The sequence below is a fragment of the Penicillium crustosum genome (assembly GCF_028827405.1).
Source record: "Penicillium crustosum strain IBT 35664 chromosome Unknown utg000002l_segment0_segment0, whole genome shotgun sequence".
NCBI lineage: Eukaryota > Fungi > Ascomycota > Eurotiomycetes > Eurotiales > Aspergillaceae > Penicillium > Penicillium crustosum.
In genome coordinates, this window is record NW_026623123.1 from 8,026,972 (window position 1) to 8,048,542 (window position 21,571).

The 21,571-nt window shown below is 50.9% G+C and overlaps 9 protein-coding genes across 9 annotated transcripts; 5 read left to right on the forward strand and 4 right to left on the reverse strand.

The window, feature by feature from the left end:
- Positions 1 to 134: 134 nt before the first annotated feature.
- On the reverse strand, positions 135 to 2,356 carry N7487_006542 (putative phosphoinositide phosphatase (Sac1); the record flags this gene model as incomplete). The annotated part of the gene is made up of 3 exons (XM_056874289.1): positions 135 to 311; positions 372 to 2,098; positions 2,149 to 2,356. 3 exons carry the CDS (start codon positions 2,354 to 2,356, stop codon positions 135 to 137), a joined length of 2,112 nt encoding a protein of 703 aa, XP_056732009.1.
- A 400-nt stretch (positions 2,357 to 2,756) lies between these two features.
- Positions 2,757 to 3,698, forward strand: N7487_006543 (Rab family GTPase; the record flags this gene model as incomplete). The annotated part of the gene is made up of 5 exons (XM_056874290.1): positions 2,757 to 2,826; positions 2,894 to 2,913; positions 2,973 to 2,999; positions 3,083 to 3,274; positions 3,351 to 3,698. 5 exons carry the CDS (start codon positions 2,757 to 2,759, stop codon positions 3,696 to 3,698), a joined length of 657 nt encoding a protein of 218 aa, XP_056732010.1.
- Positions 3,699 to 4,699: 1,001 nt separating this feature from the next.
- N7487_006544 (MICOS complex subunit MIC60) lies at positions 4,700 to 6,782 on the forward strand (the record flags this gene model as incomplete). The annotated part of the gene is made up of 5 exons (XM_056874291.1): positions 4,700 to 4,813; positions 4,873 to 4,981; positions 5,055 to 6,220; positions 6,276 to 6,668; positions 6,738 to 6,782. The coding sequence occupies 5 exons, from the start codon at positions 4,700 to 4,702 to the stop codon at positions 6,780 to 6,782; spliced, it is 1,827 nt and encodes a 608-aa protein (XP_056732011.1).
- Positions 6,783 to 7,254: 472 nt separating this feature from the next.
- N7487_006545 (uncharacterized protein) lies at positions 7,255 to 10,892 on the forward strand (the record flags this gene model as incomplete). Its single annotated transcript, XM_056874292.1, has 2 exons — positions 7,255 to 9,312; positions 9,375 to 10,892. The coding sequence occupies 2 exons, from the start codon at positions 7,255 to 7,257 to the stop codon at positions 10,890 to 10,892; spliced, it is 3,576 nt and encodes a 1,191-aa protein (XP_056732012.1).
- A 735-nt stretch (positions 10,893 to 11,627) lies between these two features.
- Positions 11,628 to 12,872, forward strand: N7487_006546 (uncharacterized protein; the record flags this gene model as incomplete). The annotated part of the gene is made up of 1 exon (XM_056874293.1): positions 11,628 to 12,872. One exon carries the CDS (start codon positions 11,628 to 11,630, stop codon positions 12,870 to 12,872), a length of 1,245 nt encoding a protein of 414 aa, XP_056732013.1.
- Positions 12,873 to 13,402: 530 nt separating this feature from the next.
- On the reverse strand, positions 13,403 to 15,992 carry N7487_006547 (elongation factor G; the record flags this gene model as incomplete). Its single annotated transcript, XM_056874294.1, has 4 exons — positions 13,403 to 13,457; positions 13,522 to 15,551; positions 15,618 to 15,729; positions 15,790 to 15,992. The coding sequence occupies 4 exons, from the start codon at positions 15,990 to 15,992 to the stop codon at positions 13,403 to 13,405; spliced, it is 2,400 nt and encodes a 799-aa protein (XP_056732014.1).
- Positions 15,993 to 16,600: 608 nt separating this feature from the next.
- On the reverse strand, positions 16,601 to 17,079 carry N7487_006548 (50S ribosomal protein L36; the record flags this gene model as incomplete). The annotated part of the gene is made up of 3 exons (XM_056874295.1): positions 16,601 to 16,640; positions 16,716 to 16,750; positions 16,831 to 17,079. 3 exons carry the CDS (start codon positions 17,077 to 17,079, stop codon positions 16,601 to 16,603), a joined length of 324 nt encoding a protein of 107 aa, XP_056732015.1.
- A 616-nt stretch (positions 17,080 to 17,695) lies between these two features.
- Positions 17,696 to 19,518, reverse strand: N7487_006549 (threonine dehydratase, biosynthetic; the record flags this gene model as incomplete). The annotated part of the gene is made up of 3 exons (XM_056874296.1): positions 17,696 to 18,999; positions 19,059 to 19,275; positions 19,339 to 19,518. 3 exons carry the CDS (start codon positions 19,516 to 19,518, stop codon positions 17,696 to 17,698), a joined length of 1,701 nt encoding a protein of 566 aa, XP_056732016.1.
- Positions 19,519 to 20,302: 784 nt separating this feature from the next.
- Positions 20,303 to 21,031, forward strand: rcf1 (respiratory supercomplex assembly factor RCF1; the record flags this gene model as incomplete). Its single annotated transcript, XM_056874297.1, has 3 exons — positions 20,303 to 20,346; positions 20,448 to 20,518; positions 20,607 to 21,031. 3 exons carry the CDS (start codon positions 20,303 to 20,305, stop codon positions 21,029 to 21,031), a joined length of 540 nt encoding a protein of 179 aa, XP_056732017.1.
- Between the last annotated feature and the right edge of the window lie 540 nt (positions 21,032 to 21,571).

The window sequence follows — 21,571 nt, forward strand, 5'->3', positions numbered from 1 at the left end:
AAAGGAACAGAAAGGAAAATGCCAGCGGGCCTGTAGTGGTGGAAAGAATGGTAATAAAACATACAGCCATGGAGTATACAGAAGATGAGAACAAAGGGTAAAAGAAATAACCGAAAAACGCCGGAGTGAGACATTTACTCAATCCTAGTCTTGCCCTCTTCCAAAAAGACGAGACGGGCATTGCTAATACCACGCTGGTGTCGTCTGGCAGGGAGCCAATTACCGATGATGGGATCAGAGCGTGCTTTGATGAGAGCATCCTGATATCCCTCAGCGCCAGCGACCGGGGGATTTAGCTTGGGCCAATTCACCTATAGAAAACAGGGTCAGTGGGATATACTTCGGGTTTGTCAAGATGGTAATGAACTTACATAGAGCATGCCGTGTCCATGCATGAAACGGAAACAGTAGACCGCCACCAACAACCAGAAGATCGTGAACAAGCGAAGCGGCCAGACAGCGGCATCGGGCAATCGCCGTGTGAAAATCGCCACCAAAACCATGAACACACTAGCAGCGAGAACATATGGAACTGACTGGATGACAAGTGGTCGTTGGTCAAGGAATAGCTGGATATTCGCGAATGTTGAGTCTGATGGGAGATAAGTGCCCAAAAATACATCGAATCCATCTTGTCGAGGGCCGTCCATAAAATTGTTGCGTACATATCGCGTGATGGAGTTGTTCAAGTCTTGCAGCATGCCCGCCCGTGTACGTTTGCCAGTCCGAGTGAAATCAGTCTTCAGGGCACCAGTACCGGAATAAGACTTGGAGACAACATCTGCATTGTCTGCCCATATATTTCGGAATAGGTTTTCAAACTCCTGGTCATCGTTCGCAGTTTCCCCAGGACGTAGAACGCCTGCATCCATAAGCTGTCGTGTAACCGCCCAGCGGCCGAGCATGCTCTGCACTACATTAGTGCGGTCCAGGCAATCCATACAGTTTGTTCGGACAACACTCGTCTGCGTAGAACGAGTATCCAACTGTCCACCAGGGGCACCGGGACTCTCCACTCCGCGGAAATAACTACCCTGGGTCAGCCCATCGTTCAGGCGGCCCATGAGCAACTCTGCGCGATGCCACTTGAGGCCCTTAGTCTCGTTATGGAAATCAAAGTACACATAATGCAGGCGGTCCATCTCTTTCTGCTTGAACCCTGGTTCCAAAACATGCATCTTTTCAGGGGTGCGCTCATCAGCCTCGGTACTTTCAGATGTGGACGTGACTAATGTGCGAACCAGCTGCTCGTATGCGCGCTTGACATTCTCCTCCCTGCCCTTCTGGTTCACGAGATTGACCATGTAATTTTCTCCATAGATGCGGATCTGTTCGGCGAAATGCTTCCGCGCAGCTTCGACGGAAGTCTCGACTTCACGGACCTGAAGCTTCGGGGTGTATTTGAGATCGTTAACTTCAGCCCAAAACACGGGGACACTACCTCGAGTTTGAACAAAAGAGTAGACTTGAAGGTCCTGTCCAGCTTTGCCACTGGTCATTGATTGACCTCCGCCAAACCCAGATAGTCCGCCCGTTGAGTCATTCAAGATCACAATCTGTTCGGTCTCGTTGTAGTTTGAAACATTGCCTTGCTCGTCGATTCCGCGAGAGAAGTATCTGGTTCCAGCACGGTGTCTAGATCGCCGGGTGATAAGCGCGAAGGTGAAGGATGTTGACTTCACTCGGGCAGGAGTAATGCGCATCATGCCAAACATTACTGGCAAGATATAGGGGTCAGCCCCTGGTTGGGGACCGTAGCGAATTCCACTTGTGTCGTTTGTTCCGAGGCTGAAGTTGATCAGATCGGATTGAATGAAGCGATTCCAGAAGAAGCGGTCATCTGCGCTCTTCCACATCGGAACATCAGGGGCATTTTGTGACTGTCGCTGGAAATTATTGGTGATATCGAGCGAGTAGGAGAAGTACATGGGTCCCCTTCGAAGCAGGTCTTTTACCACTGTAAGATAGGCATCTTCGTCGGTATCGTGTAGCGGCCGTTCTCGCATGGGGAGGAATTCTGTTCCGGCAACTTTGTAAACCATATGGCCGCGCAACCGTCCCATGGGCTGGGCCTTGGTGATAACAATGATGTATTTATCTGTGAGCGTCAGCGCAACCTCCTGAGTTTCTATTTGCGAGCGAAATTACCGAGCTTCAACTTCAGGATTCCAAGAATTCCAGCAATACTGGAAATGCGCTTGGCACCTGGAAGGGGGCCATCGTTCAAGCGTAAATCACCAGTTGGTCGGTCGACTACTAGAGTGGGTGCCTGGCGTGATGATGGTGAAGTAAAGGCATAGTGGGAGGGTGACGCGTGTAGGTTGATATCCCGAAATGGGAGAATAGGAGGAACCATAGTTTTTGGAAACAGGACCTCCTGAAATGAGTGAAATGAGTGAAATGGGTTGATTACAAGAGAATATGAGAAGGAATAGGCATAAGTAAATTCAAGTTTCCCAAGTCTCCAAACAGACACGGGAAGGTACAAAGTAACAGCGGGCCACTGTGGTCAGTACGCAGCCACACCGCCCCGCTGCTCCTGTGGCTGGGCCTTCCGTCATCTATTCCTGTCTGCCTTAAACTACGAGGGTCTTTGAAGTGTCTTGAATCTTTAGATCTTTGTGCTCCATACCCTTTGGATCTTACTTTTTTTTTATTCTCCTGCCGGTCTTAAGACCTTGAATCATATATCTCAGTTCCTCGACCCTTTCACCTTCCTTCCTACGCTCCCACACCCTCCATCCTCTCTCCTGATCATGGCTTCCAGGCAAGCAGCAGGAGCCCGCCCGGGCGCAAGGTTTGCTCAGTTCAAGCTTGTCCTTCTTGGTAGGTTTTGATGTTGCTCGGGTTTTTGTTTCACTTTGAATCTATGGCTGACATGCTGTGCTTATAGGAGAGTCCGCTGTCGGAAAGGTTTGGGATACCACTTGCGATCTTCTTTATCAGCCGCTGACTTGACCGCTATCTTCCAGAGTTCGCTAGTCCTCAGATTCGTTAAAGTGAGTCTTCGACGATCGCAACATTACTTCCCGCGGCGAGCCGAACGTACATGGAATAATAAAATGCTAATCTCTTGGTTCAGGACCAATTCGATGATTATCGCGAGTCGACAATCGGAGCCGCCTTCCTGACACAGACCATCTCCCTCGATGATACCACCACAGTCAAGTTCGAAATCTGGGATACCGCTGGCCAGGAGCGGTATAAGTCGTTGGCTCCCATGTACTATCGCAATGCCAACTGCGCTGTGGTTGTCTATGACATCACTCAAGCTGTAAGGTCCAGTCCTGCATCATGTCTTTAACTTCATCGCCAGTATAGAAGCTAACATTCATCAAACTACCATATAGTCGTCGCTAGACAAAGCCAAATCATGGGTGAAGGAACTCCAGCGCCAGGCGAATGAGAACATTGTGATCGCCCTGGCAGGTAACAAGCTTGATCTTGTCACAGAGAGCCCTGACAAGCGAGCAATCCAAGAAGCTGACGCCGAGGCCTACGCACGTGAAGCGGGCCTGCTTTTCTTCGAAACCTCCGCCAAGTCCTCGACGAACGTCAAGGAACTATTTACCGCCATCGCCAAGAAACTACCTCTGGATCAGGCCGGTCCTCGGAACTTGCGGGCGACCCCTCGACCCGGCGTTGACTTGCGACCAGAGGCCCCTGGAACCCAGGGTGCTGGTGCGTGCAATTGTTAAACAATTACCCGATCATATTCCCCTTAGCCAGTGCGCCTTCGTCTCAACCACCGTTTGAGAGAAGGCCCAGGCTACACATCCCAGCATCGTTCAACGGTGGTATAACTCTGTGACTTTCTATGATTTCGCCAATGTCATTGATCGGACCCTGGCACCATTCCCTACCCGCTACGGAGTCGAGGGATAGACTCTCGGTTCATGATCAATCTAACCCTCTCGGATTTTTTTTCTTTTTGCTTCTTGTGTCCTTGCTCAGCCTGCTCAAACGAGGCCTCACAAGTCCCCCGTTGGCAGAAGGATTTAACTTCCATGGACCTACATGGAATTTGGCTTTAGACATGCTGCAGCTGGATCTGTCGGTGCTTTGATGGTGCTGTTCCTTCTGTACTCCTTGTTCCTTCTCACCTGGCGTCTGCATCTGCTGTTTTTTTTCGTCCTATGTCTTGGGCTGAATTCTTGATATTCCCGTTACCCTTGCCTCTCTCAGAATTCTTAGTATGTTATGCTCAAATAATACATTTTCCTCGCCTGTATGTACAGTGGAGACCTACAATATGTTAGTGGCGTAGGCAAACCAATATACATAGGCACATCAACTTTGTCTACCTTGATTCCGAGTACAGTCAAAGGGGGTAGATATCTTATTACTTTGTTTTCGGATGTATGAGTGTGTTACTTGTGTCGATATATTCCTCGGTTGATGTTTAGAACTGACCCCCAAACATTGAACAAGTGGCTAATATCCGTGAAAGGATGTTCCCATATTTATAGGCCGACTTTTATTTTATCTTTGAATACACTGAACCCAAAGCCCAGCTAGATATGCATATTTCTGATGTCAGTATGTACGGAAGTGGACATGAAATGGTGCGCAATGCCACTCTGACCGCCCGCAGGATTATCGGGGCGGATCGCAACTGAGCAACCAAGTTCCCGTTTTCCTACTCATCCATCTTTCTGATCACCTTTAGCCACTAATTTTGGCGATTGTGCGGCTCGTCATGCTGCGCTCCTCGATTGCTCCGGGTCGGCAATTGCTGTCAAACCCTGTCCGCCAACGGATTCCGTCGCAATGGCTGTCCAGAGCTGGTGCAAGCAACCGGCTGGCAGGTCAGGTAAAGAGAACCATATCCCAAGCTTCTTGTCTGTTCATACTCACAATCACCACGCGCAGCGATTCTTCGCCGATTCTAAGCCCCCTACTACCGGTGGTCCGACACCAGCCTCCCCTTCCTCCGAATCCAGTGTCCCTCCCGAGACCATCTTGAAGGCCGCTGAACAAGGTATGACGACCCCCTCGTTCATCAATTACAATTGAGGCCTAGCCCCCCATGTCCTAATGCGATATTTTTGCAGAATCCAAGCTTCCTCCCTCGCCTCCGGCAGCTGCTCCCCGCAAATCCGGTCGTTTCCGTCGGTTCTTGATTTATCTGATCCTCACATCCGGCTTTGCCTACGGTGGCAGCATCTTCCTGGCCCTGAAGTTTGATAACTTCCACGATTTCTTTACCGAGTACATTCCCTACGGTGAAGAATCCGTTCTTTACTTTGAGGAGCGCGACTTCTACCGCCGCTTCCCCAACGCCCTGAGACACCAAAACCGTCTCCCGGCTGTACCCCGAGAAGAGGGGAAGGCTGTCACAATTCCTGGCAAGAGCGGTCTTTCTTGGAAGCTTGCTGAAGAGGAGAAGGCCGACCACGATGCTAAGAAGGCAGCTCACGAGAGCCAAACCAAGTCCGTGGCCGCCAAGCCCGAGGATCGGAACGCTACAGTCATCAAGGCCAAGGAAGACACGGCCTCGAAGCACAGCTCTAAGGAAACTAAGCCTGAGTCCGAACCCGAGGCGAAGAAGCCCGTCTCACTGGATGAGCCCAGACAACCTGCTGTTGCTGCCAGCACCATTGAATTGCTCCAGCTGCAGGATGGCGATGACAGTGTTGTCCAGGATCTAGTTAAGACCTTCAACGATATCGTTACCGTCATTAGTGCCGACGAAAACTCCAGCAAGTACTCTGCGCCTGTCGCCAAGGCCAAGGGCGAGCTGGAGAAGATTGCTGAGAAGATCGCTGCTATTCGCAGCGAGGCTCGCAACACCGCCCAGGAAGAGCTTAACAAGCTGCACGCTACCTTTGATGAGTCGGCACGTGAATTGATGCGCCAATTTGAGGAAGTGCGCTCCACTGATCTTGCTTCATTCCGTGAAGAGTTCGAGGCCGAGCGCGAGAAGCTCGCCCACGCGTACCAGCAGAAGGTCAACACCGAGCTCCGCCACGCGCAGGAGCTTGCTGAGCAGCGTCTTCAGAATGAGCTTGTTGAGCAGGCCATCGAGCTCAACCGCAAGTATGTCCACGAGGTCAAGGGCCTGGTCGAACGCGAGCGTGAGGGTCGTCTGAGCAAGTTGACTGAGCTCACAGCCGACATTAACGAGCTTGAGAAGCTGACCGCTGGATGGAGCGACGTTATTGACGCCAATCTCAAGACTCAGCAGCTGCAGGTCGCCCTGGATGCCGTTCGCACTGTGGTCGAGCGTGCTGGGTCCCCCCCGTCCGTTTGTCCGTGAGCTTGTGGCCGTGAAGGAGCTTGCTGCTGGTGATGCCGTCGTTGAGGCTGCCATCGCATCTATCAACCCCACCGCTTACCAGCGTGGTATCCCCTCCACTACTCAGATCTTCGAGCGTTTCCGCCGAGTTGCAAGTGAAGTCCGCAAGGCTAGTCTGCTCCCCGAGGATGCCGGTGTGGCCAGCCACGCTGCTAGCCTCGTTCTGAGCAAGGTCATGTTCAAGAAGGATGCTTTGTCCGAGGGTGATGATGTCGAGAGCATTCTCGTGCGCACTGAGAGTTTGTTGCAGCAGGGCGATGTTGACGCCGCCGCTCGGGAGATGAACACTCTCCAAGGCTGGGCTAAGATTCTGAGCAAGGACTGGCTGGGTGATGTTCGCAAAGTTCTTGAAGTCAGACAGGCTCTCGAAGTAAGTTTTTGTTGCCCCTCTCGGTTTGGTAATTCGCAACAGATCCACTAACAGGTTATCTTTTCACAGGTCATCGAGGCTGAGGCCCGCCTCCAGTGCTTGCGTGTTGAGTAAGCGCATATTTTGAGCGAAGCTGAATTCATTTCCCCCTGTATATCCTCATCTTTTACAGGAACTGTACCTCTAGTTGTACTTGTGCTTTAGACCCAAATGCTAGAACTTCCCCGTATCTATTGGCTTATCTAAGGTGTGGATCATCTGACACCTGTACTCTAGATCTCAATTCATCTTTTGACCTTAAATTCACTGCCGAATAAGTTTGATGCTCAAGTCTTCCAGGGTTTCATGCTTAGGCGGGTCCATAGCTGCGAATAAAGTGATTACGTAACATTGCCTGGCGCGCATTCTGATCTACACTGGGCATAATGTTACGTCTTGCAGGCTAATCATGCAACATTGTCTTTAATTTCACTAGTGCTTGAACCCTTGCCAACTTGGCTGATCGCACTTATGCTTGTGTCTGGGCAAAGTATGTCTGTCTTTGTCTCGAACGTTGTCATCTAGCATTGTTGCCCTTCCCGCAGCAATGTCGCAACAACCGAACGAGCCCCTTGTACGATCTTCAATGTCTCCGGCGAATATACAACCCCGAAACCGATCCTCAGGAACTGCGCCATCTTTACTACGATCCGATGGGGGCTCATTTCGCCAGACCCCGCCCCGACAGAACGACGACCGAGCGAGCGGGGAGTTAGAAGGTACTACACTGGGCAGCGGTTCTCGTGATGGAGATCGAAGGACACCGGGCCAGCGTAGGACCCAGAGCTCAAGTGGCTTCTTGCTCGACTCGTTACCTCGTCCGCGAAGCACAAGAGTTAGCTTGCACCGCCCTCGCCCGTCAGAACCTCCCCAGCCGAAGCGCAGCGTTCCCGAGCCGGATATCGTGGTCCCCAAGAAACGCTCGCGATTCCCATGGAGCCGGCATAAGCACCGCGAGTCTGAAGCGATGCCAGAGGATGAAAGTTCAGTTCCGACCAGTGCTCCGCAGGCTCCTACGCCTCCTGATACACAACCCTCCGGAAGCTCCTCACAGCCCGAGGTACAAGAAGACAATGTGGCACATTCAACTCCCGGACTCGATAGGGACTCGATTCAGATCGTCAACTTAGCCTTGAATCTCAATGAATCTCGGAGGAGGACAGCTTCTGGAATACCCCCGGGCTCCGAGAGCCGAAGACCAATATCTGTCTCTCAACCTGCTGTTCCGACAGTAGACGGCTATTCGTATTCCCCACGTGCGAGGAATTTCCAGCGCGACTCACCGTATCGCAATTTTACCCAGGTCTCCGGTAATCGTTTGTCACAGGGGACACTGCCGAGCTTAGACCAATCATCTGTTGTGAATTTATTGCCTCGATCCGCGATTGAGGATCACAGGGCATACGAACTTTCCGAAAGCACGTTGGCTCGTGCTGAGAGAGCACGTAATCATTTTGATTTATTTCATGAATATATGCGCCTACTGCCCTCATTACCACCTCTTCGAGATGCAGTGAAGGCTGACGCCGAGTCTACACCACGGAAAGCCTACCGCGGCTATAACCCGCTTCAAATGATTCGCAACCGGAAAGTCAGATACCGTGAGAAATGCACCATTGATCCAGCCGCAGAAGGATGGCATGACGTTGAAAGAGTCCACCAATGGATCAATGAGGTCGAGCAAAAATACAGCCAAAGAGAGTACGACCCGCTAGATTGCTTAAAGCTGCCACCTTTCCAACAAGGTCGTCGCCACGTATCTATGGGGGAACACGAAGATATAGATGCGATGCCTACATCTCCGGGATCAAGCTTGCGACGAGTCAGCCGAACCAGCAGCATGAAGGCCCGTCGACCACGTCTTGATTGGAAGACCTCGCCGGCAGAGCTTCTGGCCGATGCCGCCTGGCTGGAATATGGTGTCAACAAGACGAAGGTGGTCGATAAGGATGGCTTTAAACTCTACCCCGACTCTACAGAATTAGTTAGCCTGGACGCAAGCGACGATTTTGGGGCGCCTCAAAAGCAGCAGCGCCTTTCGGTTGAAATGGCAGATCCTAGAGAGGCACGTTCGTCACCGCACACTTCTGTGTCCAGCTCTCACCCTGCATTGGCGCAAGAATTCAAGAGTGTGCGTCGTGGGCGGCACAAGCACAGGTTTCGAAGTCATTCGCACAGCTTACGCAGCCGTAGTGCTTCCAGCAAACGAAAGCCGTCACGATGGGATCATGTCAAAATGCGTTCGGCTAGCGTATCGAGTTCTTCAAGCTCAGATACCCACCCTTCCGTTGATGAAAAGCCTCGCATGTCTCGTGAGAATATCCGCGACCATGTTCAAAGATTCGTCGAACATGCACACTCCGGATCTCGGACATCCCGCGCCAAATCTCCAGCTGTTCTTAATGATGAATATGATCGGGGAAGGACACCACAACCAACCGAGCCGTTATCGGTCAACACGAAGCAAGCCCGCAAGCACAGAAAGGGCTCTATCTCATCAGCAGGCAGTCTTGATGACCGGCACAATCCTCGTATATCCCTAGAAGGCATGGATAGCACTGCGCCTAACTCTCCCGCTCGTGTTGGCTACTTCCCAAGCATAGCAGTAAATCTGTCACCCCCTCAAGTCGGTCTCCCTCGCCCGCAAAGAAGGGGCTCCGTCATAAGATTGTTTCACGCCACGAGCGCAGCAAGAGCAAGCAAGCAGATCGAGAGCGAGAGCGGGAAGATGAATTGCCGGAACCCGATACTTTGCGTCAGCGAAATCTGACGGCGCCTTCACGGACGGAGGGTGCTTCCAAGCTCGAGCCAAGTCCTCTTCCTGACGTTGTGTCGTCATCCTATAATGATGACCAAGGCACACAGGAAGGCAATCGGGTAGATGGACATCGGTCCCGTAAAGGGCCCTATCTTCCCGAATCAAAGCTACGAGGAATATTCAAGGGACCAGGTCGCATAGCAGAGATCGTGGGCAACGAGGTTTCCAAAGTCGGAGATCTCATCCTGAAGAAAGATGCAGATCCCGAATCTCGGAAATCATCGTCCGCGACCACTTTTGCATCGGATGATAGTGATTCTGATGAAGAATCTAGGGGTGACAGGAAATCTGGCCCCAAAGGCCTTCTACGTCGCCTGCCAACGTTTACAGATGAGCCTGGGCGATTGACTCGCAGAAATTCCGAGAAGAACTCATCCCGAAACTTCATCCCCTCTCTGCCGACCTTCACATCACCCCTGCGGCAAGATGAACGAAGCGAAGTAGCAGAGGTGACAGATTTCGGCAGTCCTCGCGAACGAGTTTCCTCTGCAAGAAATTATGGTCCCCGTGATTCTCCCAAGAAGTTCTCGCTGCCACGCAGCAAAACGCTGGATTTCAGCCCTTCTATGCACACGGAACGGACAAAGCGCCACGAGATTAAAGACCCTTCTGTGCCTTTCAGCTTAACACGGCCTCCCGTCACAGGGCTTGCCAACGCTCGAGCATCACCAGGGCTTTCACCGGAGGGAAGACGCTCTGGCCTTTCAGGTGCTAGTCGTGCCTGGAGTATATCTGGGCGCAGTATCCACACCTTGATTGACACCGGCGTACCTGGTAAACCCGAAGTCGAGCGCACACGGGCTCTTCTGTTGTCATCGGGGATCAAAGCGCGGGAGATTACTCGCCGAGCCCACACTCCCCGTGAACAAGTTCCTAACTGGCTTCAAAGCTCCATGGGCCCTGGTTCATCTGTTCCACGGGTGACACGGGTCGGCGAGTTCGACCTCGCTGCTCAGTGCCTCCTCCAGCGTTTCGAGCACACCCAATACTCGTTCCAACAATCTATGCACCATTTCTCCACCTCCACCTCGTCGCCTCTTCGATCCCAGCTGAAGAACCTAGAAAGCCTGGTCAATAATTCCCTGGCTCCTCGCGTCCGAGCCACGGCAAATGACGCGGAGGATTTGTGTGTCCAGCTCAACACGACCAGCACACTTGCTGTTAAGCAGTTGAGTGATGCCCTTGACAAAGGCCTTCGTAAGCGTCGCCGTCGATTGCGGTGGATCCGTCGCACTGGGTTCATGGTTTTGGAATGGGCCTTAGTTGCTATGCTTTGGTGGGTGTGGCTTATTGTCATGGGTTTCAAGCTCGTGCGTGGTGTCTTCCGGGGTGCCTTTACTGGTATCCGATGGATCTTGTGGCTTTGATTACAGACCCCATGTGGATATCCCTTCTTGATTCTTTCTTTGTCCCGACTACCTTAGGGGACTCTAATTTTTACATTACTGGTTTTTAACTCCATCGCCTCTATTGGCGTGCATATACCCTTGCAGTGAGCTTTTTATGCCCGCTGTCTTCTTTTCTACTCCACCATATATGATTTAATGGAGCGTTGCATCTGTGTCAAATGATCCCCATAATATTGTCTTCAGCTTTTGTACATAATTCAACTGTCCCGTCCCTGTTCCAATGCATTTCTTTGGATTCACACAATCCTCATTCGCCTCTTTTGATGATGAGACTAGCCCACTGATTGCCTTTCAGCCTGCAGGTGGTGACATGGGCATGATACGAGATGATATTCCCCTACAAGCAACTAGTCGACAATGAATGACTCGAAATTGTTGGAACAAAGCTCTTGGCTCTTCTTTGTTCGATTTTGTCCCTCTTGCAGGATATTTCAGAACAATATCTTCTTTGATCCAAAGACCTGGAAGTGGGCAGGCATACATACCTCTTTGTTCTATTTCTCTTGCCTATGCTTAAACAATGGCAACCATCACTATGTAAAAAGGACTAAGAAGCATAAATACCTGGAGATATCCGTTAGATTCAATCATCTTTCCCGGATTTTGACACGCACAGCATTTCTTTTCAGAACCAAACCAGCCCCCCCTCAGGTATATTCTTTCGCGGTATATCGCTCATCTTACACACCGAAAATGTCTCCAACAGGTAACAACATCTCCACTAACTTAGGCCCAGTAAATCCCCATCTCAGTCGCTCATACAAGGAAGCTAGCACAAGCCAGTGGCAACTATACGCCCTCTTCCAGACATTCTTGGAGGACAGACCAGCCGATGCCATTCGTGCCGTTCAAGAACGCCACCTTCTCATTTCCTGGGACCTCAAGGCCATCCATTACTTGAGGACATGCCTGAGGACATGGATTGAGGGCAAGGTCCCCGGCGACGCCATTGGTGCATTCCTCGTGACAGTCTTGTACGAACAAGACTTTCATCTGGATTACTTACTGACCACGATGGTCCGGGATGGACACACCCAGCTACACATCGCCCGTCGTCTGTTGGCATTCTACCAAATCCGAGACGAAGCAGGCGCCCCAATCTGGGATAATGTCACCATCTATCCCGAAGACACTGACCAGAATCCACCAGCTATTCAGAGAAAGAGTGTCGCTGGAAGCTCCACTATTACCAGGAAGGATCCTCCACCTCGCATCCCTACACCACCGCCTGCTGATCCGAGATGGCCCCTCTTCATGGGTGCACTTAGCGACCCGGAGCTTGAAAACCTCATGGGCATGTTAGACGACAATCGGCATCTAGACGAAGATCTGCCCCCGTTGTTCGCTGGTGTGAGTGAGGAAGATTTTCCCACCATCCAGGCATTCCGGAGATTCAACCTCCACAAGAATGATTCCTCAGAGGACCTTCCTCTGCCTGAGTCTAGGGCCGATAGAGTTGAAGATTTCTCGAAGCAGACTGACATATCGCAGGATAAGCCCCTCCCTTCTCTTCCTGTGATTACTAGGAAGCCTCTCCCAACCCTATCCACTGACAGGGCTATTTCCCGTAAAGCCCTCCCCCTCCCACCCCTTTCACATCCCTCGAGTCCAAATCCCTCGTCTGTGCGTGTGTCGACTTTCATGTCAGAGAAGAAGCTTAAAGTCCGATGGGCCGACTGTGTGCCAGGCGAACGTGCTAACATTGAACAGGGAAGTGATGAGACTGGCCTGCGTTCGTCTGCGGCAGCTTGTCCAGGGCCTTCCGTTAACGTCAATCAACCACATGCTCCAGGTTCCTCTGACAATGTTTATGCTCATGTTCATTATAGTCCTCCCCCGGCTCCTCCTAAGCTTAAGAAGAAGGCGGGAGTCGAGGACTTGCGCCAGGCTCGAGAGCGTGATGAGAGAACAACTGGAGATGTTGAGGTGATATATTAGGGTTGGGCTAGAGATCCGAATATATACTCAGCAGGGTCAATAATCAACACATATCTTCTCCTATATCGGGAATCATGTTAAGGTAAAATGAGAATTGGAGTCGGATGGGATATATATATATATTTTGGTTAAGGTATTCGAGATATTTTAACATTAGTGGTATGCAATGATAAAGCTGGACACATTTCTGAATATACTTTTGTCTCATGAACTGGATTCTTTAAATATATAACGCTGGAAAGAAAAATTTTAAGGAAAGAAAAAAGATAATAAAACAATAATCTATTTGTTCAGACAGGAGAGTAGAAAGTAGTATCTTGATCTTGAAATACAGGTCCCAGAAAGTCACAATGTGATATAGTGCCATGCGTAAATAGTACAGGGGGAGTTGTTGATGATGGAAGAAGCAGCAGGGATCCAGAGCAAAATATGCTGCTTCTTAGCTCCAGCAAGAGCCAACGTCAGGCACTGCCTGGCTTGGGTTGCTAGAGTAGTCGGAGTGGGTGGGGGTTTATTACATATTTTATCGTTTATTTCTTGTGTCTGTCGGCCTGGGCCTTCAGGTACTTGGCAATGAGTTCCTTTCTGTAGGAGAAGACGGTTAGTAATTGACAATATAGTAAGAGAAGTACTTCGGGTTGAAACATACTGCATGTGAGGAGGAGCCTTCTCGTAGTGGCTGAACTCCATGGTGTATTCACCCTTGCCCTGAGTAGCGGCACGCAAGTTACTGCTGAAGCCGAACATGCCGTTCAGACTGCAGTCAGCGTAGACAGTGAACTCGTCAACACCAGTCTCGGTGTCGTTGATAGTGGCACCGCGCTTGTTCAGCAGGCCGATGACATCACCCTGGAACTCAGTGGGAGCGGTCACGACCGTCTTCATGAGAGGTTCCAGAACAGAGGGCTGACTTTCTGCGAAGGCCTTGCGGAACGCCTGCTGGGTGGCGTTCTTGAAGGACATTTCAGAAGAATCAGTCATGTGAGTAGCACCGTCGTTGATGACCATGCGAGTACCGAGAACCTTGTGGCCGATCAGAGGACCCTTTTCACAAGAGAGGTTGAAACCCTTCTCGCAAGCGTACAGGAACTTCTCCGAAATGCTGCCTCCAATAACTTGCTGCTCGAACTTGTTCTCCTCGAGGACGCCGGTAGGCTCCATGAATCCCATAACACGGGCGAATTCACCAGGTCCACCGGACTGCTTCTTGAGCAGGTGGTCGAACTCAACGCGGTTGCCGATAGTCTCACGGTAGGCGACTTGGGGCTGACCAGTCTCGCAATCGACACGGTACTCACGACGCATACGCTCGACGTAGATGTCAAGGTGGAGTTCACCCATTCCGGAGATAATGGTCTGGTCACTCTCGCTATCGTAGGATACACGGAAAGTAGGGTCCTCTCTCTGGAAGCGGGCCATGGCCTTGGAGAAGTTGGCACCGTCCTTGCTCTGCTTGGGCTTGATAGAGAGCGAGATGACGGGCTCGGGAACGAACATGGAGGACATGCTGTAGCCGAGAGTTCCATCCGTGAAGGTGTCACCAGATGCACACTCAATACCGAACACGGCACAGATCTCACCAGCGCCAATCTCGCTGACTTCCTCCATATCGTTGGAGTGCATGCGGACAATACGGGGAACCTTGACCTTCTTGCTGTTGCGAGCGTTGAAGACATTGGCGCCCTTACGGAGAGTACCCTGGTAGACACGGATGTAGGTCAGTTGACCAAAGTTGCTCTCTTCCAGCTTGAAGGCCAGACCAACAAAAGGAAGAGAGTTATAGGGGACAAGCTTGACGGACGCTTCGTCGCGCTTCTGGTCAAGGGCAAGGTTCTCAACCTCGGCGGGGTTAGGAAGGAAGTCAATAACACCGTCCAGCATGGGCTGAACTGACTTGTTAGCCAGAGCAGATCCCATGAAGACAGGGGTGAACTTCAAGCCAATAGTAGCACGGCGGATGGCGGCACGGATCTGATCCTCGCTAGGAATGACCTCTTCCAAGAACATCTCCGCGATCTCATCATCAACATCGGCAAGAGTCTCGATGAGCATAGTGCGGCGCTCCTCGGCAATGGCCTTGACCTTCTCGGGGATTTCATCCTTCTCCACGATCTCCTCACCACTCCCGCCAACGTTGTATAGGGCCTTCATGCGGATCAAATCAACGACACCCTCGAACTCGTCCTCGGCACCGATGGGGACCTGAACAGCAGCGGCGGGGATCTTGAGCTTAGTGTTGATCTGATCAACAGCCTTGAAGGGGTTAGCACCCATACGGTCCATCTTGTTGACGAATGAGATACGGGGAACGTTGTAGCGGCGCATTTGGCGATCGACGGTAATCGTTTGGGACTGGACACCTGAGACAGCACACAGAATCATGACAGCGCCGTCCAGAACGCGCAGCGCTCTCTCGACCTCGATGGTGAAATCAATGTGACCGGGGGTATCAATCAAGTTGAGGTGGTACTTCTGGTCAACACCATCCTTATCCTTCTTAACCCAGTCACAGAAAGTGGCCGCAGACTGGATGGTAATACCCTTCTCACGTTCCAGATCCATGGAGTCCATCTTGGCACCGACGCTGTCACGCCCGCGGACCTCGTGGATAGCCTTGATACGACCAGTGTAGAAAAGAACTCGCTCGGTACAGGTGGTTTTACCGCTGTCGATGTGGGCCTGTGCAGGAAGACTTCATTAGACAAAAACCAAAACCAGACACGAACCAATTGGGATATTACGTACAGCAATACCGATGTTACGACACCTGTTAAGACGAGCGGCCTCGACCGGATCGAGACTGTCAATAATGGTGGCTTGGGATAGACTCGCCGGGTCGGCCTTAGCAGCCTCGAGACTAATAATAACAACATTAAAAAGAGTAACAGAAATAGATCGGTCTGACGAGTATACTTACACTGCAGAAGCAACAGCAGAGGCATTTCGGCGCTGGTCCCATTGTCCCAACTTCGACTGATAAGTCGGCGCAACAGCGGCGGACCGGAACGCGGCTGTAGAAGCGCATCGCTGGCGCAGAAGAGTCTGGGGTTGGAAACGAGCTGATCTGGTCAAACCAGACACCGCGCGGGATTGTAACCGTGCAAGAGAAGGAGACCGCATGGTGATGATCCAACCACACCAGAATTGATATGATCAACGCGAAATTGAATGTTTAGTTGGCTCCCCGAAAAAAAAGTTCGGGGAAGCCAGGAACGCATCACGTGATTATTTACATCGGCCCATCAGAGCCGGGAGATTACCATTTGGTGGATGTATAATCATCAAATGAGATATCAACATTGAAATCGGCGATATCTCGGGTGTTTGAAGGTTTGAGTATGGTGAGAAGCCGTTGTATGGGGTAAACTGCACATATATCCATAGATAATGGCCATCCAAGAAGGCAAGATTGCAGATCATTTTATGAGTTGAATTGAAACATGAAGACCCAATAAACTTGATTGCCACACTACTATACAAGAAAAATACACAAGCGCCGTGGTATCCAACCACTGTCTGGTTTTGAAACAAGATGCAAAAGTATGCCGCCTATCCGAGTTCCGCGACGGCAAGTCGTGTATCCAAGGGATTTAAAGACGAGCTGGGTATCGAGAGCATATTTGTATGTCTAGAAATATTGCCGATATCTCAGATTGTTCGAGTAAAGGCTGCCGCGGAAGGATATAGCGATGCACGCTGTCGGAGAAAAATGACGGAAAGCGACGACTCTATTTCCCCTGTCGTTGCTTGTGCTTGGGATTCTTCGAGCTAAAATAACAAAAAACCATATTAAACCCGATCGACTTCAAGAATAGCCTTCAATGGCACAAGGTAATTACTCACCAGATGATGTAGACACGACCTTTCCGGTGAACGGGCTGTTCAGCAGTCAGCACCAGCCAGAACACAATTTCCCAATCATTCCAACATGAACGTATCCAGTTTCTTAAAATCATACCTTGCAGCCATCGCACAGTCTCTTAACAGAAGACCGAGTCTTCATTCCCCGGACCTGCTCCACCTGTCTAGCAGACCCATTCGCCAAGGCAACAGCATTGCCGGTCTTTGCTTGTCCACGAAGTCTCGTCAGGCTGTTGCGAATCATGTGCGAGAAAGGCCGTAATGAGGCGCTCCGGGTGGTCACAGAGGGGAGGAATTGGCGGAGGGCCCCGGAGGAGGCACCGAAGACGGAGCGGAGGGAGAACATGGCGGCGGTTTTCGGATTTGGTCTATCTCGACGGAAGGTGATCAATTGGAGGCTGCGCCTCGAGTATCACCTTATGAAGAACAAGAGGTATCGGGGTGCGGTGCGAGGTTAATGTTTGGCTCCAAAGGTTCTCTCGTGCTGCGATCGCAAATGTTGGCCGGAGCTTCTGTATCGCCGGTCGGCCGAGGGGGTTAGTCGCTGTGATTGGTCGAGTTTGCACTACAAGTAAAAGGACGGCAGGGAAAATAGAAGATAATGCGAAAGCGTGTATGTATTTATTTAGTGATTTGATAGACAAGTCTGTTTTATTTTTTGCAATTATCCGGAGAGGCTAGCCGGAATATATCTGCTGCTGAAATTCAGATCTGATCTGCAAGACAGTAATTGTCCATGAACGCAAGATTGAGGATATTTGTACCTATGCAAGTATGTAGTAAGGACCCCGAAAAGCAGACTATGTGACCTATGATACAGAGGGTCTAATAAAACGAACCAAACGCCAAACAAGAGACAAAACCAGGCCTGGACCTTAAACCGCTTAAACCACAACAAGCTATGAACAATGCATCTTCTCATTACCCACCATCTCTTCCTTTGCGATTCTAAAACAAAATGCTTATTCCGAACGCAAGAAGGTCTTGTAAGTGGGAGAGTCAGTGTGCTCAGTAAACGGATAGCCTAGATCCCGAAGGAATGCCTCCAAGTCCTCCTTCTCGGGCGACGGGCACTGGATTCCAGCCAAAACCTTGCCCACATCACCGCCATAGTTGCGGTAGTGGAACAAAGAGATATTCTGTTCAGGACGGAGGGTGGTGAGGAACTTGGCGAGAGCACCAGGACGCTCGGGGAACTCGAACATGAAGATACGCTCATCGGCGACCTCGCAGCGGCCGCCGACGAGGAAGCGCACATGACGCTTGGCAAGTTCATCGTCACTCAAGTCCCGGCAGCTCATGCCGCCCTTCTCCAGCTCTGCCATAATCTTGGCCAGGTCTTCGCGGCCAGTCGAGGCAGATAGAGAGATACCCATCAGGACATCGGCCGAGTCTTCGCGGGCATAGCGGTAGTTGAATGCGGTAACAGCGTGAGGCAGAACAACCTCAACGAGCTTGGCGAATGCACCAGGCTTCTCGGGGATCTTCACGCTAAGGAGTGCCTCCTTCTTCTCGCCAAGGGCAGCACGCTCAGCAACAAACCGCAGACGATCGAAGTCCATGTTGGCACCGGAGGCAATGGCAATGAGCTCGCGGTTGGGGTCAGCGCTCGGGTTCTTGGCGATGTACTTCTTGAGACCGGCAAGAGCGAGAGCGCCGGCGGGCTCGACGATGGACCGGGTATCCTCGAAAGCGTCCTTGATGGCCGCGCAGGTCTCGTCGGTGGACACCTGGATGATATCGTCGATGACCTCGCGGCTGAGACGCCAAGTTTCTTCGCCAACAGACTTGACTGCTGCACCGTCTGCAAAGAGGCCAACCTCCTTGAGGAAAACTCTGTTACCCGCATCGAGAGACTGAGCCATAGCATTGGCATCGTAAGCCTCGACACCGATGACCTTCACCTGGGGTGCGATGCGCTTGAGGTAAACTCCAATGCCGGCAATCAGACCACCTCCACCAACAGCGCAGAAGACTGCCTCGAGCTTGTCCAAGTTTGCCTGGCGCAGAAGCTCCATACCGATGGTACCTTGGCCGGCAATGACATAAGGGTCGTCGAATGGTGGGATGTTTGTCAGACCATGCTGCTTCTCCAATCGGTGGGCCTCATCCTTGGCGGCATCAAAGTCCATTCCGTGAAGAACCACACTTCCTCCCAAGCGAGCAACATTCAGATGTTTAATGGCGGGGGTACCGGAGGGCATGACGATGGTAGCAGGGATTCTGAGCTTGCGGGCAGAAAAGGCCACACCTTGAGCGTGGTTTCCTATATTGAGTGAGTACAAGGCACTTCTGGTTTATTTCATCTACCAAGTACAAACTCACCAGCAGAGCAAGCAATAACGCCCTTCCAGCGCTGCTCATTGTTCAAATGAGCCATCTTGTTGTATGCGCCACGGAGCTTGAAGCTGAACACTGGAAGCAAATCCTCACGCTTGAGAAGGACTCGGCTTTTCAGCCGGGCACTCAGGTTGACAGCATGGGTAAGAGGGCTTTCTTCAATAACATCGTAAACCCGTGACGTCAAAATCAACCGGAGATACTAGAATCGCGGGGCAATGTTAGAATTTGAAGATCTCTGTGGGAATTGCGAAGCTTGAATTACATCTGGGTAGCCGTTGGGAAGCAGGAAGGCCTCGGGGATTCCCCAATTAGGAGGCAAGCCGGGGGTTCTCTGCTCGCGTTCAGAGGGCGGCGTCGGAGCGGCGGTATACTCAGTCAACGCAAGCCCGCTCATCTTGGGGGTGACGGGCGTCGTAACGCCGTTGGAAGTGTCGTCAGACATGATAAGTTCAGGTTGATCTCTGCCAAATTATGGAGACAATCAATCCCAATTCTGATGAGAAAAGAACTTGATAAGTCGGCAAATTCTAAACTCTGACTCTTTTTTCTTGCAGAGGCGGGACCGGTGATCGGACAACCTTATGTCATCAACCCCAAGTGCTAGCCCTAAATAAAGCTTAAGTTGGGGGATTTAGGAGTGTTAAAGGGATGAAATAAAGTAGATGAGGTCAAAGCTGAAAATAAAATTTCAGACAAATGTGAAATTATGTATCCCTTAGACTGAATGACTGAAGAGAACGTTGGGTAGCAGCCCTGGAGGTATAGGTACAGGTAGGACGTCCATAGTAGATAGCGGTCAACAATGAGGGGCTAATTATACTCGTTTTTTTTTTTTTTTTTTTATTCTATTTCATTTTAGGCCAATCATAAAATAAGAGACTTATGAATAGAAGCATTTAAGAAAAATAGAAAAGCTAATGTCCGTGTAGCATGGTAAAGAGAGTACTAGTTAGATGGAGTACTCTCCAGCCCTGGAGGTTACATAACCCGATATGTTTGAAAACTTGGCGTCATACCACAGCTCGACCCTGTGCGCCCCGGCCTCTCGAGGAGTCTATTCTAACAACCGGAAACTTGCAATTCCTCGCCGGATTTAATCTTTGCCACTAAACAACCCATTTATAAGCGTCAACTGAATATCCCCGACCCGAAAACTCCGCATCCCGTGGTCGCAATTGGACTCCGCACGACCACTGTCAACATACCCGACCACGATCAACTTCACGATGAGCCGGGAACCCGTGCCTTCGTCTTTTGACGAGGGAAACCCGTATGTATCACACATTATCCGCGTATCCCGCAAGGGGTCACGGGCAATTCTGTAGAGAAAACGAAGGGAAGGGTCATCTGCTAACACTCGACGTCCTGCAGTCAATTTACAGAAGAGACCGGCGTCCAAAAATTCACACGACGCCTTAAGGAAGAGCCGCTCGTTCCACTTGGTACGAATTTTCCCCTGCACAAAGCCGCCTCGCCTTCTCCCTTGGGATTTCCTTCCGAGCATAAAAAGACTAATACATACTACAACAGGATGCGCCGCAACATGCTATGCCCTCTACCGCGCCTACCGGTCGATGAAATCCGGCGACTCAGTTGAAATGAACCGAATGTTCCGAGCCCGTATCTACGCACAAGCCTTCACACTAGTCGCGCTAGTCGCCGGCGGAATGTACTTCAAGACAGAGCGGCAACAGCGTCGGGAATTCGACCAGGCCGTGGAACTTCGGAAGAAGCAAGAAAAGCGTGACGCGTGGTTGCGCGAGCTGGAGATTCGTGATAAGGAGGATCGGGAGTGGAGGGAGCGTCACGCTTCTATTGAGGCTGCGGCTAAGGAGGTCGGGAAGAAACCGGCGCCGCCCAAGGAGTCTGAAGCGGCACCATCATCGATTGAGCCTGCTGAAGAGAAATCTACTGGGATTATGGGTGCTGTGAAGGCTCTTATTTCACGGGACTGATGGCATGCGCTCTGTAAGATAGGAGAGATTCTTTTTCTTTTTTTTTTTGTACATATGCATCGAAATTCTCCAATCGTGTTTGGATTTTCAACTGATGAATTCCAAGGTTATGCTGTTCTAGAATATGTAAGCATGAGTGACAGAAGTACGATTAGCTCATTCACTCGTCGTATCTGAGGTCGTACTGTATACGGGGAGTCCGACGATCGACATGCCGAGGTCGAAATGTCCCAATTGATCCGCGCCAAACAAGCACGGCACTAGCACAACAAGGTAAACCACCTTCTTGGCAACATCCTGAAAACCGGAAAAAGCAGCACGTTGATTTTGGATCAGCATCTCCGGAGGTATTTGCTTGGCCGAGGCTTTCATGTGAGATCGACAAGGCTAGCGTCGTGCGGTAACTAACATACGATTCTTAGGGCATATTCGGAACGGGAGGGCCGTCAAGTGCACTGGGTATGTTTTCAAGATGACAGCATTGAATTCTTTAGAGTATAGAAAGTACAAGATGAAGGGGCTTTTCATCTTGAAGACTAA